This window comes from Pyrus communis, chromosome 8 (assembly GCF_963583255.1).
Source record: "Pyrus communis chromosome 8, drPyrComm1.1, whole genome shotgun sequence".
Lineage (NCBI taxonomy): Eukaryota > Viridiplantae > Streptophyta > Magnoliopsida > Rosales > Rosaceae > Pyrus > Pyrus communis.
In genome coordinates, this window is record NC_084810.1 from 22,388,230 (window position 1) to 22,403,466 (window position 15,237).

Consider the following 15,237-nt stretch of genomic DNA (forward strand, 5'->3'; position numbering starts at 1 on the left):
AAGCTCATTTGAAGTCCAGATGTTCTGTACTCCAGACTCCAGTGCTCACCAGATAGCTTTTTCCTTTCCAAAAAACCAGAAGAAACCTATCTCTGTTTTTTTCGAGATTTTCCTTCTATGTGAAACCTCATAATTAAACCGGCTTTTCTTCTTCGTTATTGATTTGGATGGTGATAGTGGTTTTATTGGGTATAGTCGTATAGATGGCCGTGAGATGGCGTCGATCGGGTTTCGTTGATTGGTGAGTGGGATGACAGTGGTGGTGGTAGGTCTAACAGTGGCGGCAATGCACCTGATGGTTCAGGCTCTGACGGTGGTGGTGGTGGTATTCTCAGTGACTATTCGCCACAGAAGTTGCTAGCTTTAGCAACTTTTAGTTAACAAGGGTGTTTTAAGTACTTTTATGTCAAAATATGGTTAGAAATATAAAAGAAAGCATAATAATTGGCTAATATTCAATTCATGGTTCTAATTTTGGCTAGTTTTCCCAATATCCCTAAAAACACACACACAGAAATCAAGCCCAGCGCTTAAGAAATCGAAAGAGGGCTGCAATTACGGTTCGGGTTTATAGGGTTCTTACCCAAATCCAACAATTTGAACCACTTTCGTACAGCCCAGCTCGAACTCAATCTTCCAAACACAACCACGAAACAAGTCTTCAGCATGCAAGTTTAAATCGAATTAAGATCTTGAACCTCAAATATAAAAGATAAAATTGAAGAAACCCACTTACATAGACAGGAAGCTCACGATGAGAGGATCACTTTTGCTGTTGGGTAACGGAGAGTCTCGGTTTGGTTGTTCTAGAGAGAGAGAGACAGACAGACAGACGCTTGTTTGGTTTTGAGTCTTTGTGTATTCATTACCCTCGTCCTTACTTTGACGACCTTACCAGTGTACCGAAAGATGGAGAGATTTTTCAATGTCATCGGTACACGAGTTGGTACATCACGTGTTATTATACAAATGGTGAGATATGTGTGCTAAAAAGTTAATAACTTAAAAAATAAAAATTTCCAACAATTCTATTAAAACACGTGGTGTACCACTTGTGTTCTCGTCACAATTAAAAATTTCTTCCGAAAAAGGCACTTTGAATTCCTAGCTTTACTTTTTGTTCTAATGTAATTTGGAAGTTGTGCTGTTTCACTATATTTTATGCCTACTCTTTTTATTTTATCCAAAGTAATGGAATTTTAGAATTTTTATAAAAAAATTTATTTAATGAGATAAAATTTAATTGTTATTGTTGTTACTATCTTCGTATTTTACATATATTTCATAACACATATCAGTAGTAATTCAAATCTTTTGATAAAAATATTGGTTGCTCATTTTGGATTTGAATCACATTAATTTGTAGCCATCCCCTATTACTCCTTTGGACTATGAAAGGATAAAACAGGATGCATGAACAATTTGTATTCAAGTGTGAAGGAAATTGACGCACGGGAGTTGCGGTCAGATGCATGTAGAGAAATGTTGTTGCTTCCCCACAACGCGGCTGGATCTCATTGCAAGAACCTTGTATTGCAAATTGATCACAATGCCAAGCCAACACAGTACTTTGTATGCTCTTTTTGTTGCCTGAACACGGCCACAAGAAAGTTCTTCAATCATTACCCAGGTATCACTTGTCCAGTGTCCACAAATTTCATGCGTCGTGAGATTACATTTCCCGTGGATGTTGTGAGCGCCTTTGTAACGGAGTCAGCCAAGCTTCTGACTACCGATGAATTACAACTGATCTCCCCCCTTAGTGAATCAATCGTTTCTTTATGTACCAATCTTGGAGTCACCATGGGAATATTACCGAGGAGTTGAATTTGAATACTAGAGTTGTTGAGTTGAATTTGCGAGTGTGTGTGCAAGTTTGAATATACTAGTTTCGTTTTAATACCGTTAATTGGGAATGGACAACAATTGATCAACTAATTCCTTGGAGAAGTCAGATCTTGTTTAAGCTTTTGGGGATATTACTCATTGGTTTAATTTCTAGAAGAGGTTGAACTTTCTTTATATTGTCTACAGATTTAATGGACATTTGTTCGTCATTAACTTTCTAATGCAGGTTTCTTCCTTTTCTTCTCTGATTGTATTTTTCGTAATTCAATAGACCGTATCAGTTGTAATCACAGTTAGCCATCAAATGCATCACTCTCTCTTATAAAAGACTAATTAGAGGCCTATGTATCCAAATTAAACAAAATTGACCAAACTCATTAGGTTGCCTTTTATGTATCCTTTGGAGATTATATTCTATTAACACCTGATTAGCTGGAGGTTAAACTCATAATGCTATACATAATTTCAGAGCTTCGAATCTGCAGGTACGATGAAACCGTAAATTTCTTCCTAGGTAAGTAAAGTAATGAATAAATCTTTTCAAAAGCTAAAGATGGCGGCCCTTTATCTGCACCCCCACTCAAACTGAACCTCACTTCTTTTTTAAAGCTAAAGCTTGGTTATCTTAATGCATGATGGTGACGCTTCTTCTGTTTATATAAACTGATCGTACGGATTGTATTATTCATTGTTTGATCAATCTCATCAGGTTGTTGTTTAATAAGGTCACCGTGATGCACCCTTCTGTAAGTTCGTCACCGAGATAATACTGCCCTTTTTAGAATTGAGCATCAGTGATGCGATCAATCTCACGGTGATGAAAACGCGAGGACTTTTTGCATTTTCATCCGTGTGAGTGTGAGATCAATAGATCGGTGATTGCGTAGAAGCCGAGTCCTTAGTTCTGTTCTACACAGGCTTTTTAACAATAACAGCCAAGGACTTTCTGGTCCACACTGATTAGAGGCGCAGTCAGTGAATATATATAATGATGATGAGTAATTTTCACTGGTAACATCACATTGTCACGTTTTGTTACCAATTCACTCATGTTATAGCACATTGATTGGTAACACAAGATAGAAGTTGTGAGAATGTGAAGGGAAAAGAGTCTCACATCGGTGAAAAGAGAAACCTTGCAATGGCAGGTTTGGCTACTCCTTATATTGCTAATTGGTTTTATGATGGAAGCTCAACTTGTTCGCAGTATTAAAACAGGTTGGTTCACGTGTGATGCCCAACAACCACTCGGTACATGCTCCATGTCACCCAATTCTTACAACCTCGACTTTCTTCACTTGTGTCACCATAAAACTTCCGTACAAGTTTTTGTCTTGGATATCTTCTTTTAGAGATGCTATTAACACCTCATTAGCTTTTCAAAAGCAAAAGCCAAAATGCTGAGCCATAACATATGCACCCCCTTGCCAACCGCCTCCCATTTGCGTATGACTTTAAGCTGAGCCTGTTTTATAAGTCTTCGTCTTCTCATTACCTTCCCCCATTACTTCAGGTTCGCAGTTTTACACAAAAAGGTAAAGATATTTGAATTCCATGTTTTTAAATTTTAATTGTACTTGCAGTGTTGATCTGTCTGGACTGGTTCAATCTGCTTGATATGTATTCTGTTACTACTGACCTGAATTTAATTGTTAGTTGTTCTACTGTCTCTGCCATATCTGCTTCTAGAGATCTTATTATTTTTGTTATACGTTCCATCTCATCACTCATACTATTTCACCTTCAGCTCACCTTTTCTCTCAAATCTTTGTGTTTTCATCACCTTCATCCATTACTACGACTCAGAAGGTTTATACGAACAGGTTCGATCTTCAAATTCCATGTTTTTTTGTTAAATGTACTCGTAATGTTGAGCTGTTTGGCCTGATATGAGTAATCTGCTTGATTTAGTTAGGAGTCTAGTTTAATGGTCAAGTACATCCTGTTTTCGTTTTTCATGTTACTTTGTGAATTATGTTTTGGATTTTATGAGTTATGTTTTTCTGATGGGTTTGTGAATTTCAAGGCTAGAATTATTTTCTGCTGCAATCCATGGCTAATACATCGGTGAACACCATTAGCTTGAAAGCCTTGGTGGACAAGGAGCACAACCAAATTATGTTCATAGAGTCGGGAAATGATTTTATTGATGTTCTATTGAGTTTCTTGACAATCCCCATGGGGACAATTATCAGGCTGGCACCTAATCAATCAGAACCTTTAGAAATAGGTTGTATGAAAAATTTGTATGCAAGTGTTGAGAATATGGATGTAAAGCATTTCCGGTCTAAAGCATGTAGAGACATGTTGTTATGTCCCCCGAATGGGGCCGAAGTTCATTGCAAGAACCTCAAACTGAAGATTGACCGTAGTGTGCCCACACGGTACTATACCTGCTCAAAGAGTGAATGTCCTGCATTAAGTTATAGCGATGGTGTTAGATGTGAATGTTGTGGAGGATGGATACATATAAGGAACGAGAGACAACTTTCCGCGATTCAAGACGGAGACTTCTTTGTCACAGGACTAGCCAGACTTATAATTAGTGATGATTTACAATTGATGCCTCCTTTAACTACAGAAAGCCTTCCAGTATTTTCAGAGCTTGGAGTCATGAATGGTAGTACTACTGAGGAGGTGACTTTCAATGTCGGATCTGATGAGGTAACTGAAGTATCGACATGCGCCTTTGTTTTTATTTTTAAACAACCTTATCCATCAGTGGTTTTTATTACCTGTCTTCTGCTTTTAGGTTTTGAAATTGCTTGTGTGCTCATTAGCATCAAAGACACCGCTGACAGAAACTCTGCTAAACAATAAACCAATACGGAAATTGAGCAATGAAAATCAAGTAATAGATTTTGCACCTGAAATTGCAGAAGGCACAACGAATCCAAACGGAAACATTTCTGTCAAGCTTATAGTGAGCAAATCCAAGAAGATGGTTTGCTATGCAGAAGTACGGGAGGATTTTGTGAGTTTACTCCTCAGTTTCCTAACTATTCCACTGGGTTTCATTGTAAACAAAATGCGTGATTGCTCATTAAAAGGATGCATTAGTCAGGTGTTCAAGAGTGTCCAAGATCTTGACAATCACTACATATCGAACTACCACAAAGAAATACTACTCAGTCCCAAGCTTGCCCCCGGTTGTTGCTATGACAACCATCTCTTAGGAATTGAGGAGGCCACATTTTATTATGCAGGTCGCTGTTATGCAGGTAACTATTTCAGTTACAAGCTGTCTACTGATAAAACTCTTATCGCTTCTAGTATAAGTGCTGCTGAAGGTCCTATCAAGTCAATGAAAGTCATGGGCCCCAAATCCTACCAAGATCAAGATAAAGGAGTTAAAGACCAAGGATTTTTAGGACCGGCGATGTTCACAGTAACTGATGATTTGATCATAAAACCTATATCTCTAATCCTTGGCCTGTCTCTCCTGAATGAATTGAAGGTGCCTTCGACTGACATTGAAGCGAAAATCGTGCATGTGGGAAAAGAGGAGGTATCAATTATAAATTATAATTGCCGATGAAATCTTTACGCAAATTATTTCCACAGAATATATTCTTTAAATTGCTGATGACTCTTGTTTATGTTTCTTCTTACAGGCTTTGCGTCTTTTGGTGGCTTCTTTTGTTTGTGACTCTGCGCTAACCAACGTCTTCATTAGGGAGCCAAAGCAGAACAAATGTAAGAACCAGTCCGGGATTTACGTAAGAAAATAAGTATTTTTGTATTTTCACTAAATTTGGGAATACCTTCCTTTTTAAAATTGTTTTTAAACCTTAATTGGTGAGCCCAAGGGGCCCACCCCCTGTTTTTGTCCCCCGGTTCCTTCCCTTTCCCTTTTCTTTTCTTTTTTTTTCTGAAAAGTCTTCTCCTCTCTTCTCTCTTTCTTCCTCCGTGCTCTCTCTTTCCCCCCTCCTCTCGGTGCTCTTTTCTCCGAGCAGAACACACACACACACACACACACACCCATGCCCGCACCTATAACTCTTTTCTAACCCCGTGGTTGTGTTTTGGACGTCAAACCATGAAGAAACCCCCTCAGAGGCATTTCCCAGTTTTCCGGCGAGCACCGCCCCTTTCGAGGCAATTTCCGGCCAAACCACGGCGAGTTGGCCGGCGTGCGAGGTATCAATCTCTTCGTCTCGCTGAGTACTACAACTTTCCTTTTTGTTTCACCCAATTTCATTGAGTATTGAAGAAGTTACACTCATTTGAATCTTACCCAGTTTCCGGCGGACACCCGTGGCTTCCAGGCTGTTTTCCGGCCAACTCCGACCACGATGACGGGAACCAAGGGTATATTTCGATTCCTTACCTTCGGGGCTTCAATTTGGTATATTAAATGACATGTTTTGGTTGAGTTTTGAGCTCCAACGGAGCTTGGGAATTTTCCGGCCGAATTCCGGCGTTTTTCTCCGGCGCACCTAGGCCTTCGGGCCGTTCTCCACCCTCACACGGGCCTTAGGCCTGTTTGGTCTCTGGCCCAAAACCCAAAACCTTTTCCTTTTTATTTTTATTTTGTTTCTTTAAAAACCCAAGGCCTTTGGGCCTTTCTTGCCAAGCCCAAACCCATTACCCTTTTATTTAGGCCTTTGGGCCGTGTGGTTTCTAACCTAAAACCCAACCCACCTAACACCTAACCCAATTACCTTAACCCAATTACCCTAACCCAAAACCCTAAAGCCCAAACCCGTGACCCTGACCCATGACCAGTTAACCCGTGACCCGTTGACCCGGTCAATGGTCAACGTTGACTTTGACCGTTGACTTTTTGAGTGTTCGTGCGGGAACCCTCCTAGGCTAATTTCGACGTTCTGAATCCGTTTCCGATGTCCGTTTTCCCAAATTCAATCATTTGAGTAGAGTTTGACTAAATGTACCCTTTATGTGCTTAGGGGCGATTATCTGTGGCGTTTCCTTCTTCGCTAGATGGCGTGGCTTTTCGACGGCGAAGTACTGTGAGTGGACCCCTTCTAAAAATGCATGTTTTAATGATAGAATTGCATACACAGAAAAGCATGACTTTACGATTATGTTTTATGAAACGTTTTGAGATAACATGCTTATTAAGGCTAGTTTGAATTATTACTATTTTTCCTATAACCCATGTTCTTATAGCATATCTGATGGATGACGATATGATATTTAGAACATGTTTAGAACACCTCTTTATAGTATAGATGATGGATGACTTTATACTATGAAGTTGATTTTCAATATATGTATGTTCACTGGTTTTGTACTTACCTAGTTGTCCCTTCCGCTACGGGACGTAGGGATAGATCCGGTCCGTCCCAGGCGACGGTTTGGTGTTGGCATAGGGCCTGGAGTGTGTTTTCCTCTGACTGTCTGCTCAGAGACGGGGAGCCGGCAAGGGGCCTGAAGTGCATTTTCCTCTGACTGTGTGCTCAGAGACGGGGAGCCGGCATGGGGCCTGAAGTGTTATATTGGACATTCACTAGTGATTATTATTTTATGCGAATGATGATTTGAGACATTGCACGATATGCTAGGTTTCGGAAAACCTATGTTTATCATTATATTTGTGTTTTCATAAAACCTGGGGGTTAGTACGTTGATAACTGTTTTATTATATATATATCAACTTGGTCCACTCATGTTTGTTTTGCGCCCCCTTCAGGACTTAGAATCGAGGCATACAATCCCGACGTCCAGGCACTTCCGCATCGGCATCTTCTAGTCCTCTCGATGTAGGACCCACTCCTTTGTTTCATTCAATTTTATATTATTTTCTTTTAGTGTTCTAGATTAGAGGTGTGCTCTGAACACGGTCCTTATTTGCATATTAATTATTCTTTTATATTTATAAACCTTATTTATCCCTTATTTTCAGCATTTGCACTTAATAAATGGCTTTCGTCACCCTCGGGTGTCGGCCAGCACGTGCCTATCCTGGTATTCAGGGAATATCGGGGTCGGGGCGTGTCAACAAAGGACCAAGGCAAGAACAAAGTTGAAGGCCTGATTATAAATATGTTACAAACTCGAACTCTAATATGTATTTTTGTGTGAGATTACTTGTTCGCACTCTCGTTTGTACGTATTTGCTATATGATCTGCATAGCGTGTTGCCGGATTACTAATATAAATTCTGGGGTTGAGAATTTGTTTGAATTTCATACTTGCTACGAACATGATCGATCTGCAATCTACGTAAGTGTGTGGGTTTGCAGAAGATAATCTAGCCTGTCATGAAAATTTTCCAGAAAACTTTTCCTGGAAAATGTGTACAACCATGATGTGATGTGATACATACGGAATTCAGCTCATATTAGGAAGAAATCAATAAGCGTCTTGATAATGGAAACAAAATCTAGACAGCCAGGATGTAATCGACAACAATTGATCAATTATTCTCAGCAATCTTTTTGTCCAACCGAATCTACAATTTTACGGAAATTTATGTGCCAATTTTTAACAATCCCCTGTTAAACAAAATGTACAAGTTAACCCACAATACATATAACTTTATTGCGCACGAACGATGAGCTAAGAACGAACAACTTGACGCCTAATAGATATCAACCAATTGCCCTTTTCGAAGAAGTTCCCTCTTGCTCCATACATGTAATATAACTTACGTGCTCTAAGTTGAAGTTTCACCTCAAAACCAATTGGAATGAGGTGAGTGGTCAAGTGGGGTCTGATGGAATACTCACTTAGCCTAATTTATTTGAGAGATTTTTCAATGTAATCAGAACACGGGGTGGTACATCACATGTCACTATACAAATTGTGAGATATGTGTGTTAAAAAGTTAATAACTTAAAATATAATATCTCTCACCACTTATATAAGAACACGTAGTGTATCACCGTGGTCCCGTCACAATAAAAATTTTCTCCACTTATTTGATGCCAAGCGAATTAAAATTTCGAAGCATTTGATGCGTATGTAAAATGGTTGAGTTAATAGTGTTGCATTTAATCAGCATGGTGCTGCATCATGCATTTACAGGTTGCATTTATTTGGTTTTCTTGATGTTTCGTCTTCCAAAACAAGATTTTTTGTGGACTTTCTGACACCTTATATATTTTTGACATAATATTTTATACTGTTAGTATGAAAATTAACCTTAAACTGTGTGTTTGAATTTGTGCTGAAGGATTACCTTCATATGTAGTTAAAAAAAATTACAATAACTTCAATCTAGTAGAATCTTATTTGCAAATCAGACTTTTGTTTCAAAACAATAATGAATGTTTAAAAACAAAAAAGAATAATAAAATTAATAAAAGGCATTTAATAATAAATTAAAAAAAATTGTGAAGCTGTTCTCAATTTTGACAGTGATGGCGAAGGCTCGTAATTCATGTCATATCACATTAGATTTGATTTTTCGGTTGGAAAACATTATTGCTGCATTTTTCAGTTGTTAGTGCTTATTTGAACATTTTGACATCTCTTTTAGAGATGCTTTAATAAATCAATAGGCACAAAAATTAATAAATCAAAAGGCACAAAAATATTTTTTGTGTGTTTGTAAATTAATAAAAAATAATACTAACCAGCATATATTTATGGCTTTTTAGCCAAAATGGTCTCTGAGATTATTATGGTTACGCACTTTGGTTCCTGAAATTTAAAATCGATCGAATTGGCTACGAGATTGTCCATTGTCAATTATTTTGGTCCTTCTATGAAAATCCCTGTTAAATTGAGGGTATTTTTGTCAAACCAACCACCTCCTAATTTAACGGAGATTTTTCATAAAATAACCAAGATGATTGACGGTGGACAAATTTCAAGGACCACTCCTATAGATTTTAAATCTCAGAAACCAAAATAATTAAGCTAATTTCAAGGATCCTTTTGAGAAAACAAAAAAAAAAAAAAAAAAAAAGTATATTTATTGATCCTCCATTGTTTGGCGACATGAACATGATGAATAAGGATGAAGAAATATTTTCTTAGTCAGTGCTAGGAATATCAATGCTTGACTGCTGTTATACTATTACTATTAATTAGGGATATTACTCATGGGTTTAATTTCTAATGATTTAATGAACATTTGTTCGTCATTAACTTTCTGTATCTAAATAAAGCAGGTTTTTTTCTTTAACTTCTCTACTTGGAGAAATTTTTTAGTGGACCAAAAATTCTAGTTATTTAACAAAAATACACTTAAACGACTACATGGCAATTTTTTTAAACTTTAAAATTGAAATAGCCAGGTGTTATGGTTCTATTCACTAGGAGCTCCACGTCACTTCATGTTCCAGGTAATTGGAAAAATTTCTCGTATTTCAGTAGACCTTATCGGTTGTAATCACAGTTAGCTATCAAATGCGTCAACCTCTCTACCCAATTTAACCAAATTGAACTGGTTTGAGCAAACTCATTAGGTTGCCCTTGATGTCTACTTTAGAGATTATGGTAACACCAGATTAGCTGGAGTTAAATTCATAATGCTATACTTAATTTCAGAGCTTCGAACCTGCAGGTACGATGAAACCGTAAATTTCTTCCTAGTTAAGTAATGAACCTGCAGGTGATGAAACTGTAAATTTCTTCCTAGCTAAGTCACAATGCTAAAGATTGTGTCCCTTTATATGCACCCCCCACTCAAGTGACCCTAACTTCTTTCCAAAAGTTAAAGCTTTGTTATCTAATGCATGATGGCGACACTTCTTTTATTTCTGTTGAAAATAAATTCCACATTGATTTGAGAATGGACCTTGCATGAGTTTATACGTAAGTTGGGTTACTCCCCCTATTCCCAATTGGTTTTATGGTGAAAACTTAACTTTCTTTGTCACTATACAACTTTTGTACAAGTTTTTGTCTTCGATATCTTCTTTAGAGATGCGATTAACACCTCATTAGCTTTTCAAAAGCAAAAGCTAAAATGCTGGGCCATAACATATGCACCCCCTTGCAATCGTCTCGCACTAGTGTATTACTTAAAGCTGAGCCTGCTTTATAAGTCTCTGTCTTCTCATTAACTTCACCCATTACTTCAGCTTCGCAGTTTTACACAAAAAGGTTTGATATTTGAATTCCATATTTTTAAATTTTAATTGTACTTGCAGTTTTGATCCGTCTGGACTTGTTCAATCTGCTTGATATGTATTATGTTAATACTGATCTGGAATTTAATTGCTCATTGTTATACTGTCTCTGCCATAACTGCTTCTAGAGATCGTATTATTTTTGTTACACGTTCCATCTAATCACTCATCAGTTGTAGGAGGTGGAATATATTTACAATTATATTCTGCATTCGGGTTTTTTAGATATGAATCGTGTTTGTTATCTGCGTAACATCTGTTGGAAGGTTAAACCAAATTTCAGTTACATGAAAGAGTCATAAATCAGGAATAAGAAAGGATAGAAGTTCTAGAGTTGTGATGTTTGGAATTTCTAGAGTTAATCATGATTTCTCTAGATGTTTCAAAGTTCAAGAACCTTATAATTACCTAAATAAATGATGATGTATTGTAGTGGCTATAAAAGCCATGTAGTGAGTTTTGTGTGAGAAAAGAAATCAGAAATTAGAAGAGTCTTTTCAAGTTTTAAAAACCTCTCCACTCTCCTACGTTTCTCTATCCCTCTTCCTCCTACAACATCTGCCTACTTATGAAACTTAATACTGCAGATTTTGATTTCTCACTTGCTCCTTTCATGTTCAGCAGGAAATAGTGTGCCACTTTACTTACTGAAATTCTGCAGAGAAGGGTAAAAAAGGCAACCTAGCTAGTCCGACTATGGAGAATAAGATAAACTTGAAGGCTTTGGTGGATAAGGGGAGCAACAAAATTATCTTCATAGAGTCCGGCAATGCTTTTATCGATGTTCTTCTAAGTTTCTTGACAATCCCCTTAGGAACAATAATCAAGCTTGGCCGTAAGCATTCAGCACCAGTGGAAATAGGATGCATGAACAATTTGTATTCAAGTGTGGAGGAAATTGACGTAAGTGAGTTGCGGTCAGATGCATGTAGAGAAATGTTGTTGCTTCCCCGCAACGCGGCTGAATCTCATTGCAAGTACCTTGTACTGCAAATTGATCACAATGCCAAGCCAACACGGTACTTTGGATGCTCTAGGTGCCGGAACCAGACCACTAAAAAGTTATTCCGTTTTAACTCAGGTGGTACACGGTGCGGAAATTGCGGATGTTGCACGTCTGGGGAGGAGATTCCATTTTCTGTGGATGTTGCAAGCGCCTTTGTAAAAGAGCGAGCCAGACTTCTGATTACTGGTGATTTACAACTGATCTCCCCCTTTAGCGAATCGATCGATTCTTTATTTACCAATCTTGGAGTCACCAATAGGAACACTACCGAGGAGTTGAATTTGAATATTGGAGTTGATGAGGTACTCAATTGTTGATTTACGCATGCCTTAATTAACTTTTCGTTAAAATTGCAGTGGTGATTTCTGACTTTATTTTTTCCCAGGTTGTGAATTTGCTTTTAAGCTCCTTAGTATCAAAGACAGCGTTGACCGAAACTCTGCTGAAGCATAAACCCGTGGCCAAACTGACCAATGAAAATAATTATCAAGCCATACACATTGATCCTCAAATAGTAGGAGAGACAGTCCTGACGGAAGAAGACAACATTTCTATTAAGCTGATAGTTTGCAAATCCAAGAACATTGTTTGCTACGCAGAAGCCGGGGAGGATTTTGTTAATTTACTTTTCAGTTTCCTAACTCTGCCACTTGGGTTTGTAGCAAAGCAGATGCAGGATGGGTCTCTGAAGGGATGCATTGATCAGTTGTACCGGAGCGTCCAAGATCTCGACGAACAATACTTGAAGTCAAATCATCACAAGGAAATGCTACTCAATCCGAAGCTTGTTCCTGGTTTTTGCTACAAGAATCTTTTAGGAATTGAGGAAGCCTCATATTATTATCTCGACGGCAAGCTAACTACCGATAGTTCCCTTATCCCTTCTTATGCGCCATTGGAGTCATATAAAATCGAACCCACAGATAACAACTCCAGTGCTAGAGGATTTTTAAAAGGACCTGCGTTTTTCACAGTAACTGATAATCTGGTCGTAAGACCGATATCTACAATCCTTGAGCTGTCTGTTCTTGACAAATTGAATGTACCTTTCACTGACATTGAAAAAAGAGTCGTGCTTATGGGCAAGAAGGAGGTGAGTAGTCATTTATAATTTTCGATTGCCTATACTAACAGAATCCTTAGTATTAACTTGCAGGATCTTTTAAGCACTGCAGGGCATTAGGCAAAGATTTCGATTGTTTTAATGAATTTTGGAAGCTAATTAAATAGTTTGCTGATGCCTCCTGAAATATTCCTTATTTGTTTGCAGGCCTTGAGTCTTCTGATGGCTTCTTTTGATAGTGACTCTGCCCTAACTAATGCCTTCATTAGCAAGCCATATCAAGCATAACCAGAGCTTGGTTATATAAGATGAAGAGGATAGGATATAATGATTTTTTTTTTTTTTTTTTTTTGTTGTTTCCAACAGGACTGTAATGTTTTCATGATTGTGCAAACTTGGGATTGGTGTTTGCGTGTGTGGGCAAGTTCGAATGTTCTAGTTTCATTTTATTACAACATGAGTGGACAATAATTTTATATTTTGAAAATAGTATACTAAATAAAACATATGTTGTAACATCGGTAGAATGGAATGAAAACACCACGTAGCGGTCGCAATGTTATGGTTGATAGGATTTTAGGTACATGCACAAAGTGTGGATAAAAACGCAAAAAAATACTTGGAAAAGTATAAGGTAATTGTAGTATAAATGCTCCAGGAATTATTAAAAATAAATTATATTTAAAACTAATTCTTAATTAATTATTGAAACAAAGAAATTGAAATTGTGACTTGAAATGATAAAAATTAAATTAAATTAAATTAAAAATTAAAAACAATTTTAAAGAAATCGGCAAAAGTAAAATAAACTAAAAGAAAATGGTTTGGAAAATCAATTTAAAATGCATTACGGTTCCACTGTCACCTTAACAATCCTACGTTGTTCTCCAAGTTACTTATAAATTACCCATGCATATATTGAAGGTTAGGTTTTCCTAAAGTAGGCTTTACTTGAACCTATAATATAGAACGAATATCAAACTTGGAATCTATCTGGATGTCTGGATCAAATGTGAGCATGAAAAACTCATTATGCTTTATGAAAACCCTTTGAAAAATCATGCAATCCTTTAGACTTGGTGTTCACCCTAAGTGAACTTACAATTATTAACCACAAGAAGTCATAGTCAAGTTCAGGAACCTTCTAACTAAAATTGCATCAAATTACTTTTTGAAATATCCTAACGATGATCAAGCATCAAGACGCAAAGATAGTTTAAACACAATGATTTTCAATTCAAAACTTACATGCATAATATAATAAGTGAATTGAAAAGAAACTACATAAGGCCGGTGGCCTCACCCTAGTAAAAGAAAGTTAGTTACGCAGATTCATAACTAAAATATTATTAAGAATAAGGATAGAAAACATCTTGAAACAAGAAAACAAATCGTCAAAGCCTAGTCAAGTTCTTCAAATTAATGCATTGAGAACTCTCATACATGATACACCATATTTATAGTGCTTTATTCCTTATCTCCAACTAAACAAGGCTTTCTAATAAATCTAGAATAAGCAAAATAATAAAATAAGAAATAAAAGGTTTTTTATTTAAAGTCAAATTCGGACGGTAGATAGAATCAGACTTTTGACCAATCAAATCAACTCCAATTTTGTCCCAAAATGTATTTTGTAAAGCTTATGACATCCCCAACAAATCCTCAAAAGCAACCTTCCTCAAAATATGCTCAAAATGTATCCTTTTAAAGCTTAAGACGTCCCAAAATATATCTTTATAGAGAGAATCAGGTTCAAAGCTTTTGACATTTCTTTTGCTCTAAAACACGAACAATTGTGTCTATAAAGATTAATACTAAATCAAAAGGCACAAAAATGCTTTTCGTGTGTTTAAATAAGTAAAAAATAATACTAACCCTCGTATATTTATTGATCCTCTAGTGTTTGGAGATATGAGGAATGAGGATGATGAAATATTTTATTATGTCAGTGCTAGGGATATCAATGCTTGACCGCTAGTAGAACTTATCAGTTGTAGTCACAGTTAGCTATCAAATGCATCAATCTCTCTTATAAAAAGACTAATTAGAGGCCTTTGCACCCAATTTAACCAAAATTGAACTATAGTTTGAGCATACTCATTAGGTTGCCTTTGCTGTCTCTTTTGGATATTCTGTTAACACCTGGCTAGCTGGAGTTAAAGTCATGATGCTATACTTATTTTCAGAGCTTCAAACCTGCAGATACGATGAAACTGTAAATTTCTTCGTAGCTAAGTAATGAATCTGCAGGTGATGAAACCGTCAAGTGATCC

The 15,237-nt window shown here is 37.1% G+C and overlaps 2 protein-coding genes and 1 long non-coding RNA gene across 5 annotated transcripts; all 3 read left to right on the forward strand.

The window, feature by feature from the left end:
- The first annotated feature begins 3,321 nt into the window (after positions 1-3,321).
- LOC137743537 (uncharacterized) lies at positions 3,322-7,980 on the forward strand. 2 transcript variants are annotated; one of them, XM_068483452.1, is made up of 6 exons: positions 3,322-3,671; positions 3,875-4,512; positions 4,601-4,822; positions 4,913-5,356; positions 5,463-5,544; positions 7,819-7,980. In XM_068483452.1, coding segments are annotated over exons 2-6 (1,362 nt in total). In that variant the 5' UTR covers positions 3,322-3,671; positions 3,875-3,900; the 3' UTR covers positions 7,821-7,980. The 2 variants fall into 2 exon arrangements, with proteins under 2 accessions (XP_068339553.1, XP_068339551.1); XM_068483450.1 differs by having other exon boundaries at positions 3,325-3,671; positions 4,601-5,356.
- On the forward strand, positions 5,829-7,710 carry LOC137743538 (uncharacterized). The gene is made up of 4 exons (XR_011069505.1): positions 5,829-5,988; positions 6,090-6,159; positions 6,759-6,821; positions 7,505-7,710. It is a non-coding gene; the product is annotated as an uncharacterized lncRNA (long non-coding RNA).
- A 2,807-nt stretch (positions 7,981-10,787) lies between the features above and the next one.
- Positions 10,788-13,508, forward strand: LOC137743690 (uncharacterized). Of its 2 annotated transcripts, none has more exons than XM_068483621.1 (4): positions 10,788-10,869; positions 11,520-12,203; positions 12,287-12,994; positions 13,172-13,508. In XM_068483621.1, exons 2-4 carry the CDS (start codon positions 11,592-11,594, stop codon positions 13,250-13,252), a joined length of 1,401 nt encoding a protein of 466 aa, XP_068339722.1. In that variant the 5' UTR covers positions 10,788-10,869; positions 11,520-11,591; the 3' UTR covers positions 13,253-13,508. The 2 variants fall into 2 exon arrangements, with proteins under 2 accessions (XP_068339722.1, XP_068339721.1); XM_068483620.1 differs by having other exon boundaries at positions 10,789-10,869; positions 11,517-12,203.
- Positions 13,509-15,237: the final 1,729 nt, after the last annotated feature.